General features: G+C 36.0%; 1 protein-coding gene across 2 annotated transcripts; it reads left to right on the top strand.

Annotated features, from left to right (window-relative positions):
- The first annotated feature begins 1,757 nt into the window (after nt 1-1,757).
- Nucleotides 1,758-17,445, top strand: LOC137961346 (uncharacterized). 2 transcript variants are annotated; one of them, XM_068808383.1, is made up of 13 exons: nt 1,758-2,107; nt 2,190-2,244; nt 2,333-2,388; nt 11,626-11,726; nt 11,907-11,976; nt 12,306-12,375; nt 14,998-15,054; nt 15,160-15,227; nt 15,303-15,383; nt 15,587-15,664; nt 15,775-15,927; nt 16,473-16,599; nt 16,719-17,445. In XM_068808383.1, the coding sequence occupies exons 1-13, from the start codon at nt 1,958-1,960 to the stop codon at nt 16,796-16,798; spliced, it is 1,146 nt and encodes a 381-aa protein (XP_068664484.1). In that variant the 5' UTR covers nt 1,758-1,957; the 3' UTR covers nt 16,799-17,445. The 2 variants fall into 2 exon arrangements, with proteins under 2 accessions (XP_068664484.1, XP_068664483.1); XM_068808382.1 differs by having other exon boundaries at nt 16,473-16,625; nt 16,719-17,440.

The following is a 17,445-nucleotide window of genomic DNA, read 5'->3' as shown; positions in this document are numbered from 1 at the left end:
GTTCTCTCTCTATTGTTAACCTAGTGTTGTTTCCCTTCTTGATTTTGATGATAACAAAACTTAATTGAGCTAACAATTGTAAATCTAGTATTTCAGACACATTTCCTTCAAGAGACACCAAATTGAATGTCTAAAGCATTGAATGGACACAAGCTTCTCAAAGACCTTAAGCTCCATGGAATGTCAAAGAATTCTTGAAGAATCAACCTTAGAAGAAGAAGCAAAATTGAACACCAGAGTTTAGGAATCATTGAGTTAATTCAAAAACTCAGTCTATGTAAGAGAGCAGTCCATTTCTTCTAAAACTTTGACGTACAATGCCATTTTGGAGCTTTAGGACATATCTTGTATTTAAACACGTTTTTTTACAAATGCATACACATATTTCATACATGTTAGAATCACTTAGAATAAAAAATTCTCATACTTTAAAAATCTATATAGTGAACTGACACTGGAATGATCAATCAACATCTGCAAATAATCAATCATCCAAAAATATAAAACATGATCAATCAACCAGAACATGACCAAATTGTGCTATAAAGAATGACAAATCAACCCAATTGGACTGATCTGTCAATACTGTCCAGGCAAAGCAATTTCATGTTGATTGATTGATCAACCTCAGTAAGTGATCGATCATACAAAACTTTACCAATCAGGGATATTAAACATGATCAATCATAGCAAGGTCATTGACCGATCATACTTGTTATGTACTGCTAATAGGAATTCTGATTGGTCGGTCATACCATGCACATTGCTTAATCAACTTAAAATGTCAGACCCAACGGGAAGATATTAATCAAACAAACCATCGATCAATAAGTGACATTTTGACAAAAATATTTGTTACACATAATTGGTCGATCAACCACTTTACACTGATCGATCAATGTATACTCAACTTTTTGCAAACCGACAAAAAATTACTAGTTTGGCTTAGAAAACTTATATATACCCCCACTAAACCTCTCATTGAAGAGTTAATGAGTTTTTATTGGCTAACCTACCTACATTTACTCTCAATCTTTTAAAAATCCTTTCTAAGTATATTTTTAAGAAAAAGAGAGTCAAATCTTGCAAAATTATTGTACTTCTTTCTCACTCCATCTCCTTACATACATACTAGTCAAGCTCCTACATTCTCCATTTTGCATCAAAGCCTAAAAGCTTAAAACTCTCAAAGGAGAAGGGTATCAATCTAATTACAAGGGTGTAAGTTTTTACCTTTCTTTGTAATTTTCAATTTCTGATAGGTTCATCTAGAACCTTGATAAATCTTGATAGAAAAGATCTACTAGAACTAGAATCTAACCAATCTCTTAGGAAGATTATATTGTAAATCGTGTATTTGAGTATACACGTGGCTTAAAAAAGAGTTAAAATCTATTTTGTATAATTCCAACTAATAGAGCTATTATTAGTAGAATTTCCTAAACACTAGTTCTTGGGTGGTGAATACCAATAGGGACCATCGATAACAAATTCCTTTTGTAAGGGGGGGGGGGGGGGGGGGCTCAACGGACCTCGGCACCAGAGAGGAGAGGGCCGGCAGAAAAGGGGTTTTCCGCCACTTCCTGCACCAAAATTTTCTCCAGTATTCATGACCCGGCTGAGCGGTCGGGTTCGCCCCTTTTTTTGCTTTCTTCGGTTATTTACTCGTGTAACCCGGACCAAAGGACAAGTTCGGTTATTTACTCGCCTGCACCATGTCGTGTACCATGCGTGTCCATTCCTTGGAAATTTTCGATTTCTATGAATTTTGCGACGCTGTCGCCCTCAGAAATCTGTATTACCAGCAAATCGATCAACTGCCACTTCGAAAGCAGAGTGGCGGACACTCGAGAGCCAGAAATATTGTATCTAATGCCTTGCGTACAATTTTCGTTTGCCAATCGCATGCCCTTTTCTTCTGCTCCATGTCTAAGATTTCAGACATTTGCGATCACAAATGGCAATGCAAGGCCAATATCCCTTTTCGCTGCCTCGTTGTTTTCTTGCTTCTTCTACGCCCGCTCGGCCCGCCCGCAAGCTAGCCTTTACTAGTTACAAGCTGAGGAAAAGAGATTTCTGCTGCAGACTGGGTGGAGACACAGAAGAGGTGATGTACATTGGTGCTTCGATCACTGAATTACGGATTCTTTCGGGTTGACTCATCGAAATTCTGATGGGATTTCCTGCAGGAATATTTGATAGATGCGCCCGTTTCAATTGGCGATGGGTTCTCATTCAGTGGGGGTAAATTGTTGGCTTTTCTTTCCTTGATGAGCTAATCTATATCTTTGATGGAAGTAAATTATTTAATTTCGTGTGCTGTTTGGGACAGGAAAATATTCCGACGGACCGAGTGCTGCTGATGAATGGTTGAGTCGCGGGAAAATTGTAAGTATTAAAACTTGCATGTGTTCATTAGACTGTTACGGAAGAAGACGTGGAGAAACGTTTCAAATGAAAAAGAAAGCTGCAGCAATTCAGCCTCTGAAATCCTTATTATTGATTTAGGCTTGTACCTGGTTTTAGGAGTTATTTGCTTGAGTGTGTCGTACAAAATTCTAGCCTCCAAATACTACTGAGTCGCACTTAGAAAAGCGGTGACATAAATTACTATCTTGTTTGTCTTTGTGCATTACTTAACTACTAATCGCTGGACTGATATTTGACTATTATAGCCATTATCGTCATGATATATAGAGGTAGATTCAGTAGATTGGCATGCCGGTTTCCTAGTAAGAAAGCCATCAAGATCTTAGACCAGACCTTATATGAACAAAACTGCTTTCTGTCACAAGACTGTACTGGAATACACATAGGGAAATTGTTTAGTTAGATCTCCATTTAGGCAAATGAGGTCCAAAGCCCTAACAGAAAATTGATGTGGAGGCATACTAATCGTTTTGCAAAATATAAGTAATCTTGGATAAACTGCAGGAGGTGGTACCTTCCACTCCCATCCATAAGATTGAAGAGATCACAGAAAGAGGGGTGGGGTGGGGTAGGGAAGGGACGGAATGAGTGCTCTCTTCCTCTCCCTTCAGCCAGGTCGGGATGTTATTTTTTTACATATAACAGTTTTCCGTCCATGCATATAACTACTTTTACATACCCAACTTTTGCATATAACAAAAATAGTAATTTTTAAAATTTTTAAAATTTGTTTTAATTGAATTTTTATGTTTTTTTTTCCTCTCCGTTGCAATGCATGGTCTATTTTCTCAAAATTTTCTGTATGTCAGGTTTAAGACTTCTCTCAGCCTCTCAGAAGTACCCAATTTGATTTCAAGTTGAGTGATTTGTTTTCTTCTCTTATCTTTCGCTACAATTTGTTTGCATTCCTATTCTCTTTCCCCCTTTTTTCTTGTGTTGTAGTTGTTTTTCAAGGGGTCTCTCCAACTGGGAAAAGGAGCAGATGATGAAACACCACCCCATTTGTTTGTCTTTCTTGCCAATTCATTTCTGGGCAGAAAAGCCAAGCCACACTTGCTTTTCTAATCTTAATTTTATATTTTATTATTTTATACTTATTTAATATAGTTACCAGATTACTCAATTTTAAACTAATATTAACTTTAAATTTGTGCTTCATTCATAATGCGAAAGAAGGAATAAAGATAAATTACATAAAACTTTGTTATTTTTTTAACAATGTACTTTTTTTTCATCCTTGTATCGCATGAGTAACATATTTGAGCTTCTTTTTAATCCTAAGAACACCTGGACTGCCTGAGCCTATTCCAACATTGTTACTTCCTTATAGTTTCACTGATGTAATCTGGGTGATGTTGTGCTCTTTCTCATAACCCTTGGCTGGTTGAACATCATCTTGACCAACCATACTACAGAAGGCCTCTATCACCCTTATAGAACACAATCCAAGCACCGCAACACTTAAATATAATTGCCACCTAATGACAGATTGAAATACTGCAAATATATCAAAGAAATGTTAGGTCCCCCAGTCATAAACCTAGAGAGGAGAGGAAGGAGGGGGAGGAGGAGAGCGGTGGTGGAAGGGGAGGGAAAGAGTTTGAGTAGGTTTATGCACACAAATTCAGTTTAAAAATTGTTAAATACATAGACAGGGGGATTTTGGTCATTTTCCTATTTCTGATAATTGTCATAATGTATCAGAAGGGTAGTCTTTCATGTCATAGGCCTGTGTTTCAATTTGTGTGAAAATATGAGTTGTATAGAGAGAGGTATAGAGTGTTGTACTTGAGGGGCACTTTTGTCCTTTCATTATGTTTTCGCTTAAGTGAGTATAAGACAAAAACCTTCTCACTCTGTACATTTTCTTCTCTTCTAACTTCAATCTTCTTTAATTTTCTCTAATTACATGCTTTTTATCAAAAATCATTGCTCAATTTAAGTCCTTAAGGACTTTTCTTGACAAGAAAAAGAAAAAAAAACTCCAAACTTCAAATATAAGCAAACACACTATTAATCATTCAACCACAGATAGCAGAATGGTTTTCTATAGTTGTTTACAACCCAAACTTTGGTTGCTAGTCCACAACTTAGAGTTAAATCCACTATGTAGAATTGTCAAATGACACTTCTAACACTGAGGTTACAAAGGCTAATTACATCAATTGCCCACAAAGGGACTTACAACAACACAACTAGGATACACGTACCTATAAATTAAGGGTACACAACCCTTACAACAACCCATGGGGACAAAGGCCCGACCATAAAGGTCAACAACGGCATAGGGTACACAAACCTGCAATAGCTACTCAATTCCTTGATACAAAGGCCTTACAAGATTTGAGTATGAAGATTGTGAGTTTGCTTAAACAAAGCTCACCCAATACAAATAGCTCCTATGTGCTCTTTCAATTGTAATAGTAACTCAAAGGTATGCAAACTTAAGTGATTTGAAACTCAAGATCAGATTGCAAACCCAAGTAATGCTTTGAAAATAAAGCTTTTAAGAAGAATTACCCCACTTATATGCTATATTTGAAATTAAAAAGCTCGGTGATGATTTGCTGAACAAGAACCAATGGCTCAATTTCAGCAACTACATATGCAAACACAATAATAGATTTGAAAATAAAAGTTTTGTTTTACTTGGCCCCATAAATGCAGTGCAATCACATAAAATATTTGAAGCTAAAGCTCAAGATAACTTGCTGGATTATTGCAAACGGTTTAACAATGAATAGACTCCAATTCCAGCTCAAACTAAAAGCTAAAGCAATGAATGATTTAAAGTTACAAGTAATTGCTTAGCTTATGTAGAATAGCTCAATCATACACTACATTTTAAAATCTAAGCTCAAACAAACTTGCTGGACAATAGAGAATGATTTAACAACCACAACTAGCAGTTCTAGCTCGCATCGAAACTTAGTATAAAATTGAGTGGAAGAGCTGTAATAGAGAAGAAAGGGAAAGAGAGAAGAGGAAGAAGAGAATTCAGAAGTGTTGTAGTATGTGGCACTCTTCTTTGAGGTTTGAAAAGAATAATCCCACATGGATTAGTGAGTACAAAGATCTTGAGTTTATTAGTTGGGAAAGAGGTTTCCTAAGTTGGCTAGTTATTTTAGGATGGGCATTGAACCCAACTTCACATGGTATCAGAGCACGTACTCGTATGTGGGCCTCCACCCAAATTATCCACATGTAAGAACCCAGAGGGTCTACACGTAGGGGGAGTTATAATGAATAGTCCCACATGGATTAGTGAGAACAAATATGCTGAGTTTATTAGTGGGAAAAGAGGTTTCCTAAGACGACTAGTCATTTTGGGATGGGTCTTGGACCCAACTTTACATAGTAACAGAGCAGGTACTCATATGTGGGCCTACACCTAAACTATCTACTAGTAGAGTCACAAAAGATAGCCTACTCCTAAACTATCCACTTGTAGAGCTATAAAAGAGGGCCTACACCTAAAATTATCCGCTTGTAGAGAGGGCCTACACCTAAACTATCCACTTGTAGAGCTACAAAAAAGGGCCTACACGTGAGGGGGAGTGTTAAGGAATAGTCCCATATGGATTAGTGAGTACAAAGATTTTGAGTTTATTAATTGGGAAAGAGGTTTCCTAAGTTGGCTAGTCATTTTGGGATAGGCCTTGGACCCAACTTGACATGGTATCACAACCAGGTATTCATATGTGGACCTACACCTAAGCTATCCACTTGTAGAGCCACAAAAGAGGACCGACACCTAAGCTATCCACTTGTAGAGTCACAAGAGGGCCTACACCTAAATTGTCCACTTTTAGAGCCACAAAAGAGGGCCTACACCTAAAATTATCCACTTGTAGAGCCACAAAAGAGGGCCTACACGTGAGGGGGAGTGTTAAGGAATAGTCCCACATGGATTAGTGTGTAGAAAGATCTTGAGTTTATGAGTTAGGAAAGAGGTCTCCTAAGTTGGCTAATCATTTTGGGATAGGCCTTTGATCCAACTTCACAGAAGTCAACATCATTTTTTATTAAATAGGTCACTTAAGTGAAAACATTGTACAATAACATAAATGCCCCTCTAGATTCAATTATATCTCTTAATGTACACATCATATAAACCTGAAAATTGAACTTAATTTACATCATAAATAGACGAATACTCTCCTAACTCTAGAAAGGAAAATCAAGTATGTAAAATACCCAAAATACCCTTGATGCTTGTAACTTTAACACTCCCCCACAAGTTAGAGCATATATGTCTCTTGTTACAAAAAAATCCCATGATGTCATTTTCCTAGAGCTTTGGTAAATACATTAACAGTTGATTAGTAGACTTGAAGAAAGGGGTAACCACTACTCCACTCATGACTGCGTCTCTAATAAAGTGATAGTCAACTTCCACCTATTTAGTCCTTTCAATTCTTGTAACACAAATCTACCCACAAAAGCTCACTAACTGTATGAGCCATTGCTCTATACTTAGCCTTTGCACTGGAATAGGTAACTACAACTTGCTTTTTGCTTTTCCTATTTACTAAATTGCCTCCAACAAATACATAGATTTTTTAAGCGCATTTTTTGTCCAATTTAGAACAGGCATAGTCCGCGTCAACATAGCCTACAATTTGCAAATGTCTATGTGGCTTATATAACAACCCTTTTCTTGGTGCACCCTTCAAGCATTGCAATATTCTCAATGTAGCTTTTAGTTGAGTCTTTCTTGGTGCTCCATAAGCCAGTTGACCACACTCAATACAAAGGCTATATCAGGTCTATTCACTGCGGTATTTATAAGTTTATCTCCTCTTCTCCTTTGCTGGGCCACATGGAGTTTCTGACTCCACCACTATAGAACTCTCTGGATTACTTAACGGGATTCAAATCTTCACAAACCGGCTCATGGGCCCCCTCTGCATTGAAGGGGACTCAAAAACTGTCGTTGATTGGTGTGCAAAGTCAATCCGACCTCCCTGGCGACATTGAGATATGTATTTTGATATTTGTAATTTAATTTCTTCCTTAAACTGTAATTGGAAGCACATTCCACGCTCTGTCAATCATTTGGCAGATATTCAGGCTAAGTTGGGTATTTCGCTCCAACATCTTGTTGTGAAGGAAGACCCGACTAGCTAGGTTTGTTTGTACTTTCTCCTTTTTAATAGTTTATACATCCTATTTCAAAAAAAAAAAAAAAAAACTTCCTGTGCATAGTCTTATCTCTGAGGTGATCATTGTTCTCCTCGTGAAGATTTATGGCCAACTTTCATAGGAATTTCGACAAGTTTAGCTCCTAGCAACCTATATTCATGTAGCGTATCCATCACATACTTTCTTTGACTCAAACCATTAGCTGCCTTGTTTCGTGCTACTTTGATTTTGAAGTATTTAATCATCCCTAAATCCTTCGTTTGAAAGTGATTCATCAGATATTCTTTTGCCTCGTCAATACCCTTTTTGTCACTGCTCGATAACACTATATCATCAACTTACACAATCAATGAGTGATCACAATGTCTTCTTTGAAATCCTAAGGTTTAGATTCAAGGAATTCTAAGGTTGAAAGCTTCATGTAGAGTACTGGTAACCTAGATTTCAACAACAACTTCACAAACTATAATTTGGATTTAAGTTTGATGGGTAAAACATGGACTGAAAGTCGGATTTTTGAGCTATTAGTAAAAAATATTGAACAGAGAAAATAAACAAAGGATAAACTTGTGCAATGAGGAAAACATAAATTAGGACTTTGTTCAATAGGCAAAATATGGCTTTCTGTGTTATATATGAAGCCTTTTTCAAGCATAGACATTCAACAAAACAGGAAACAAAATCTAGGATAATAAACTCTAATTAGAACTTACTAAATCTAATCTACTTGCTGGAAAGGAAAATTAAACCAGGAAACAACTTTTATAGAGTTACTTTAGACTTCACTAGTTTAGAAATAAAAACTGAACTTAAAATAGGAAGCTACTGCTTTCTAATTGAGCCTTTTAACTAAAACTAACACTTGCTATTTCAGGGATGCTTTCTTCCTAACAGCAAGTTACATTTTAGTTAAAACTTCTAACTCCTGGAAGATTAGTGGTCGACTTCCAGTCTGACTTAGACTTGACACAATCAACATCAGAATAACTCAATACAGTAAGCCTTTCCTAGGTGTTCCATTTAGATATTTCAATATCTTTTGTGCTGCTTCTAGACGATTCTTTCTAGGGCTCTTCATAAACTGGCTTACCATACTAACGACAAATTAGATGTCTAGTCTAGTCAATTTTGCACAATTCAGTTTACTCACTAATCTTTTCACACGGTCTTGTCTCTAAGCACTAGACTGCCATCATCGTGCAAATTGGGGTTGGCTTCCATGGACGTCTCAACTAGTTTTCCCCCAATAAACCATATTCTTGTAGCATGCTTGTGACATATTTTGCTTGTAAAAAACAATTCTTGTATTGCTTCTAGCCGCCTTCATACTAAGAAAGTGCCTAAAGGATCCTAAATCCATCTGAAAATGACTCTTGAGATACTTTTTAACTTTTTCAATGCCCTTTGTAGTATTCCCTGGCAATACTATGCCATCCATCTGAATGTGCTTTGTAGTATTCCCTGACAATACTATGTCATCCATCTGAATGTGCTTTGTAGTATTCCCTGACAGTACTATGTCATCCATCTGAAAATGACTCTTGAGATACTCCTTAACTTCTTTAATGCCCTTTGTACCACTCCCTGACAATACTATGTCATCTACATATACTATCAAGACTACCACCCTAGTCAACCTGTTTATAACAAACAACAGAATGATCACATGACTTCTGCAAAAACCCAAAGGACTTGATCACCTTGCTAAATTCATCAAACCATGTCCGTGGACCTTGTTTTAGACCATAAATGGCCTTATTCACTCTACACACCTTTGCAAACTCCCCCAGAGCAACATACTTAAGAAGTTACTCCATGTACACCTCCTCTTCAAAGTCCCCATATAAAAAAATATTTATGTCTAATTGGAATAGGGGCCAGCCCTTAATTATTGCTACAGAAATCAGAATACAAACAGAACTTAAGTGGGCCACAGGAAAAAAGGTCCCAACACATCAATACTGTAGGTTTGCGTCTATTCCTTGCCCACTAATCTTGTCTTATACCTTGCAATGGATCCACTCACATTGTACTTCACATTGTAAACCCAATAGCAGCCAACCATTGAAGCATCTAGTGGTGGGTCACTTAATGTCCAGATGCCCCTAGCAAATAAGGCATTCATCTCCACATTCTTCCACTCAACCAATGTCAATGCATCCTGCACAAAACTAGGAATTGAGCACAATAAAATCATTTTTACAACGCAGAAAGAACCAACAACCAAACAAATGAAACTTTGACTCAAAAACTGAGGTCATTTCTCTGCCAACTGGGTGATAACATAAGCAACATTATGATGATGCAAATATCGACACACAATGAGAACGTGCTGTGTAGGCATAGGTCTAGGAGAAGAAGTGCAACAACCTCTCTTGCAGCAAAAAACACACATAAAGCTACCTAATTTGCAGCAAAACCATCAACCGATGGTTTTTGTACAAGAAAAGAGGGAAAGATCTAACCTTTAGGGCCAATCAGTAGATAAAATTGAAACTCTCCCTTTTGGAGAGATTGACACAGGCCTCAAAGAAGAGGATAGAAGACTTGAAAACTCCACTGCATGTGGATCTTAATGTTCTGGTACCATATAGAAGTTAGGAATCGATGGGCTGAAGAGAGGAGAGAAAAGAAAGAAGAAGGTTGCATAAGTTGCACTATTGGTTAGAGGTAAGAAATCGACCCCTTACTCTCTTTTATTAATCACTTAAGCAGGCTTACAATAGAAAGACCAAAATACCTCTCTTCTCTAAATATCACTTGATTCAATAATTACATATCAAAACAAGCTAAAAACTGGACCAATTTAACCCTAACAAACACATAAAACTTTCCTAACCTCATAGGGGTAATACATGCATAATGGAATGACCATATTACCTTATAATACATAATTCAACAAAAGGTAATATTATGTCTTTGTTGGAGGAAATTTAGTTAGTTGAAAGAGTGAAAAACAAAATGTGGTGAATCACTTTGGTGCAGAGGTAGAGTATGGGGCAATAGCACATACTGTTAGTGGACCTCTATCATTGAGATCTGTGTTGACCGCGGTTGGTTTCCCTATTAAGGGTCCTATGGTGATGAATTGTGACAATTAGGTTGTCATCTTTATTGCGAGCAATCCAGTTTTTTTATTAGATAATTAAACATTTTGAGGCTGTTTACCATTTGTTTGTGATGAGTAGTACTATAGTTGCTCTTTATGTGAAGTTCGATGACCAACTTGGAGATGTGTTCATAAAAGCATTGGGGTAATTTTTGTGACAAATTGAGGCTCCTTGCTTATATACTCCAGCTTGAGGGGGAGTGTTGAATTATGTATTAGAGGGTATTGTAGTCATTTCATTATGTATGCATTAGCCCTTTGAGCTTAGGAGAGTGATATGTGTTTCTTTGGGTTAAATTGGTCCAGTTAGCTTGTTATGATGTGTAATGATACAGTTAAGTGATATTTAGAGAAGAAGGGTATTTTGGTCTTTCATTGTCGCTTGCTTAAGTGATTAATGAAAGAGAGTAAGGGGTCAATTCCTGACCACTAATCAGTGTTCCAACTCATGCAGCCTTCTTTTTCCTCTCTCTTATTCTCTCTTTCTCTCCTTTCTTCCATCCATCAATGCCTAACTTTTGCACCTTTCTTTGCACTTCGTATAACAACAAGGTTGAAGTAGAAAATTGTGGGTTGTGGACTTTCCTATTTGAGACTTTCTATTCTTGGAACTTATAGTAAATTATGAAATTTAGCATCTCTAAATTTAGTCCTTAAATATTCTTTAGCTAGCTTTTCCACATTTTGATGTATTGCATCACTCTGCCACCCACCCTCTTCCAATCCTAGAAGAGGAAACTCAAATTTGGATTTTGTTGACTGATCTCTGGTGAACCAAGCAGTTGGCTAGTGGACGGCTTGTTGCTGTATGTTTGGAACTTGCAGCAGTCTAAACAATTCTAATTTGTCTTGACTTTTTTATCATCAATCTAATAGCAGACAAAACTTTCAAGTTTTTGTTAATTTAATTATGGTGGTGTTTTATTTTCTTAATGTTTCAGGTGAAAGCGCATTTTGTTGGTGGTACTGGTGAAAGGGCCAAGGATCCAATTTTTGGTCTAACTATGGGTCGTAGCTCTCAGGCCGCGGCTGATACTTTCAGGTGAATTCATCAGACTTGGACTACCAGATTAGTGGACTTTTGTTCTTAAGAAATCATCAGGCACAGCTTCCTGGTGTGTTATGCACTGCAGGCCTCCACAACGATTAGAATCATTTTGAAAGTAGAGTGGGTCAGCCTTTCAACTGATATGTGAACCTTCTTTTTGTTACTGAATGGCAGATGGTTCTGTGTCGAAGAGGGATCTCCTGCCAATCCTACAGTTGTTTTGATTCATGGCTTCCCATCACAGGTGAGAATGTTTGATGACCAATGACATCTTTTGCAATGTTGTTTCCTACTGGGCCTTTTTAACATATTATTTTCTTTTTGTAAGAAGCCTTATTCCTGCCTCTTAGTTCATTTATTTCTCTAAGAGTGATGATAAAACTGGAAATTATTTAGCTGAAACTATTCTGCTTTTCTTCACATCTCCTTTGGTGTACGTAATGGTGGAAATGGCTCCAGCCATCACATAGTTCCTTGTGCATTGAACTATATCAACTTAACCTTCAGGCCAATTTATTTATTCAAAGAAGTTTGGTGAATGAAAAAAGTTGTCTCACCTCTATGCTCTAGCAGGCATATTCATTCCGGAAGGTTCTTCCTGTGCTGTCCAAATCATACCGTGCCATTGCCTTTGATTGGCTAGGTAACCGAACTACTACTTTTAAGATTCTTAGTTATCTCATTATACACAGCCACAGCTGTCCATTCTATTAATGACCAAAATAAGGAGAAAAATATCCACGCATGTAATGAAAATTTCATGCCTATAATTTGAATCAAAAGTTTAAAGCTTGAACTAGAATTGAAAAAAAATTGTAACTGATAAAATTTTGGAAACAGACAAATATGCATACAGCATTTTTTTTTTAAGTTGATTTGAAACACGAAAGAACAAAAAGAAAAGAAAAGGAAAAAATTGACTTAGTGAAATTGTAGCTATGGCTGTAATAAAATAATTTTGACAAGACTGAAAATACAGTGTCCTACTATAAATGATGACTAAAGCACTTATGCATATTTTTACCATATAACCGTATTTTATTGCAGAGCTACAAAAGAGGGCCTACACGTGTGAGAGGGAATGTTAAGGAATAGTCCCACATGGATTAGTGAATACAAAGATCTTGAGTTTATTAGTTGGGAAAGAGACTTCCTAAGTTGACTAGTCATTTTGGGATGGAACAGTTAGCTTTTGCTTGGCATAACTTAGCTTTGTTACTAATAACAGTCAGAAAAGTCTACCTCCAGCTAAAAATTCATGACCTTCATAATCATTTTTTCCCCTTGTCTCTCATAATTCATATTGTGACCTTGGAAATCAACAAGTAAAAAGTCTTCCATTTATGGGCTTTTATTTTGGAAAAGGAGAGACCTTTTTTTCTTTTTTCTTTTTGAAATGGCGCGTCTTGAGAAACATTCGATGAAATAAGAATGATATAGAAATATATAAGTTAAAAATAGAGATATTAATGTAAAACAAAAGACATCACGTCATTCATGCTAAAACTTTTAATTTATAGCAGACCTTGATAACTAAAAGGCAATGAGATATTGAAGGTTTTCTCTTTTTGTCAATCAAGCAGAGGCAACAGAGCAATTGCACTTTTTTTTTTTTTTTTGAGAATAAGTGTGAATTTATTACTGAAGAAAAAAATTACATACCTTGAAGCTAAAAAGACATTTCCTTCACAACAAGATGTTGGAGGGTAACGCCAGTAATTGCACTTTTATTGCTGAAAGAGGGAACAAAACCCTCATTTTTTTACTTCACAAATTTTTGTATCCATGCTATTGTAGCAATTTGCTGTATTATATGTGTATACTTTGTTCATACTAAAGTACCACCCACCTTTTTGATATATTATGTTTGAAATATAGTAGGATAGGTTTATTTTCACATTAATCTGTACAAAACATGTATATAACAGAATACATATTATATAGACCTATATAAAGGAGGGAAAAGACTTCAAGAACAAGTGCAACTTGTTGCTTTTTGAGAAAAAAGAGAGTTTTTCAATGTTTTTTTCTCAGCATATCCTTCAGATGTTAATACTTTTGGATATATTTTCTTCTGTTGATTTGCTGAGTCTTTAACTGTTTTTTCTTTTCTTTATAAAAAAGCCAATGTTTTGACTACTTTATTTTTTTAGTTTATTACCGTGGCATCATCTTGTTTTTCAATTTGGAGTTTTCACCAATGAGAAAAAAATATGCATCTTTCGTAAGTTATTTTTCTATCCCTACTGATGCTGAAGTTCTTATATATAATAAAGAATTAAAACTGCAATAGTAACTTAAAAATGTATATGATAAATTACATTTAATATTTTTCCAATAATTATTTTATAGTATCTTGTTATATTTTGACAATTGAGTTAATTATCTTTATGCTATTTTGCGGACAACATTAATCCTCTCATACCTACTAATTGTTGTACCTGAGATGCATTTCCTCTAGCTCCCGAAAAGAACATTATATGGACTGGATTAGGAGGATCAGTCATCCTAAAATTAAGATGCATTTCCTGTCTCAAATATTCACTTGTAGCATACCATATCTCAATGGATTGACGTAATTTTTCTACCGCGTGCACATTCCCATAATGATGGTGTTTTCAGATGTATTACTGTTGGGAGATTCTGTTCCCCTTGGGGTTTGAAGGCTGTCCTTGCCCCTGTAGGAAGCTTCTTCTAATATTATAATCAAAATTGCATGATCTGCAAAAAAATAAAAATATTGATTTATTATAATTTTTGAGTTGTGCTTGTTTTTATTATTTAAACCATTTCTAATTTGTTTTGTTCGGTTCATATCTATGTACATAATGGAATCATGGCAACCAAGAATTTCTTGTTTGAATTTGTTTTAATGGCAATTTCTTGTTCTAAAGTTGAAAGCAGATACTTAAGAATAATTACATGGGAACACATGATTTTGCATTAATTACTGATGTACATTAGTGTAACTGTATTTTCATTCCAAACAATAGAAGACTACATGTACTATGTACCCACTTATCCATTTCAATTTTTTCCCCTTTCATGTTTATTTTGACAGAATTTCTAGATGAACCTTAGAATTTAAACTGTGTGAATCTGTTCCCGAATTTTTGCCATGTAACAAATTTCTAATGTGGTCTATACAAATTTTATTATGGTATATTCATTTTCTATGCAGCATAAAGTATTCATCTTATGAATCCATGCGTTTCATTTGCATGTGTTATTTCTAGCTAATGTTTGTCATTATATATTATTGCAGGTTTTGGATTCTCAGATAAACCTCAACCAGGATATGGGTTTGACTACACTTTGAGTGGTAAATAGTTCTAATTGTTAAAATGGAAGGAGAGAAATTTGTATGCCCTTCTCATCCATTTTGTAAAGTTATAAGCATACCTACTGATACTTTTCTTTGTTCCAGAGTATGCATCTGCCTTTGGATCTCTTCTCAATGAACTTTCTGGGGAGAACCTCTCCCTCGTTGTTCAGGTACATCTAAGCAGACAGGCCTTCTATTTAATATAGCAGAATAAAGTATTTAACAGATAATCATTCTCTTTGTAGGGCTACTTTGCTCCTGTGGTTGTCAAATACGTGTACAATCATCAGGAAAAAGTGAAAAATCTCATATTGCTCAATCCGCCAGTATGATTTTCTAGCAAACCCTATCTTAAGTTCAAATTTTCTTCCATATTAATATGAAAGGAACTAGCAATAATTTCCATGGAGAAATGTTAAAATTTAACTTTCCATATTTATGCCAGGTTTGTGCTGTTGCTATGATGAAAAGCAGTTGTGCTCAAAATTAAAAATGACCAAATCTGACTTCTTCATGATTTTTATTAAAGCTGACAGCTAAGCATGCCAAACTGCCATCACCTTTATCCTCTTTCAGCAATTTTCTGTTGGGTGAGATTTTCTCCCAGGTTTGTAGCTTTCTCACCTTCATTTTTTTTCAGCGTCTTCTTATTTCAAGTTCTATTTCCCTTTTTACACTTTTTATTTCATATGTTTACATATTTGTCTCTTCTTTAAGGATCCATTAAGAGCTAGTGACAAAACCTTAGCTAGTTGTGGGCCCTATGCTATGAAAGAGGTGGATGCTATGGTTTACAGAAGACCATACCTTACTTCTGGTTCTTCAGGTTTTGCATTGACAGCAATAAGCAGGGCTATGAAGGAGTTGAAGGTTGCTGTTCAACTATGTCTTCTTTAAGATTCGCATAGCTTTATAACCAGAAATCCTGGAATTTCTCTTGCTAGTTACTATATCATTATATTTTTGGCCTACAACATTTTATCTTTGGAACAGTTCAGTTATCAGGACTTAACTAGTTTACAAACATCCCTGCTTCTAGTCTTTTGTTTGTCGCGCACATTACTGGATGCAGTTCACATTCCTACAAAATGTAGTTCTCAGTAAGACTTTGAAATCAGACAGTGTATTATTCCTGTCGTAGCCTCCCATCAAATTCCTAATTTTTAATTGAAAAAGCTAACTTATCCTACTGCCTTGTATTCATCCACTCTAACTGAGGCAAGTCTGCTTGGGTTGCTTATCTTTCTATTGAAGTTATCTACTTCTGGATCTCTTACAATGTTGCCTTTCAAGTTTGCTTGGGTTGCTCATCTTTCTATTGAATATGGTTTCCTACCAAAATCTAAGCTTTATCTATATATATATATATATATATAAACCATTTCTTAATTACATTTTTATTGTTTAAAATGCAGGCTGAAGTTGATGATGTGAGAAAGATATTATCAAGCCAAGCATGGAAAATTCGTACAAAGGTTTGTTGGGGACAAAGAGATCGGTGGCTGAACTATGATGGTGTGGAAGATTTCTGTAGAAGCACAGGTCATGAATTAGTAGAGCTTCCTCTGGTACCATCCTTGCTTTTTATGGATTCTCTAGTTGCCTGAGCTCTAATGGAATTTTCATTTACATTGACCTCAGCTTCTACAATTTTTTTACAGGGGGGGCATCATCTCCAGGAGGATTGTGGAGAAGAGCTTGGTGGGATTATTACAGGTTTGTTGGCAAAGAGGTAGGTTGACAACATGGATATGGAGTTGGCTAGAAACTACCTCTTGGATTATCAACAAATGTGATGTTTGCAACAAAAACATCTTGCCATGGAAAAAGAAAATTCCTTGGGCGCAGTAAATCATATTATCTTCTCTGATTGTAAATAATATAATCAAGTATGCATATGCAACCAGTTTTCCACAGCAAAAGACCCACTTGGCCAGCTGGACCAATTCAACCAGCAATGCAGCGTGGTCTGACTGGTTGGGCTCAGTTTAAATTCTAAATAAGCTCAAATAAAATCGACATAGTTATTTGTACTTGTTATTATGGGTCAAACTGTAGCTGGAATCAGTTGATCATGAACTACTAAATCACCGATTAACCAGTTGGAAGTAGGAATGAATGAGAAGAAGAATTTCATAAAGAGAGAGGGAAGAAGACAAGGAACTGGAAAAATAAGGTGGTGTTGAGGTGATGGGAAAAATGTCTTTTTGGTTTGAGGCAATGCACTGTATTGTCATTCAAACTGCCTCAAATCTTCATGTTAGGAAGAAATCACATGCAACAATAAATTTTCCTTGGTTTTTCTTTATTGGGAGGAAAACTCATTTGACTAGAGAAAAAAGCCAAAATAGCCCAACAAGTTCAAACATTCATTCTTTTTTTTTTTTT

Source organism: Aristolochia californica, unplaced genomic scaffold (assembly GCF_029961685.1).
Source record: "Aristolochia californica isolate CCGP_79_NKW_82.1479 unplaced genomic scaffold, dmAriCali1.0.hap1 SCAF_1, whole genome shotgun sequence".
NCBI classification, from domain to species: domain Eukaryota; kingdom Viridiplantae; phylum Streptophyta; class Magnoliopsida; order Piperales; family Aristolochiaceae; genus Aristolochia; species Aristolochia californica.
This window is presented reverse-complemented; position numbering and strand designations above follow the sequence as displayed.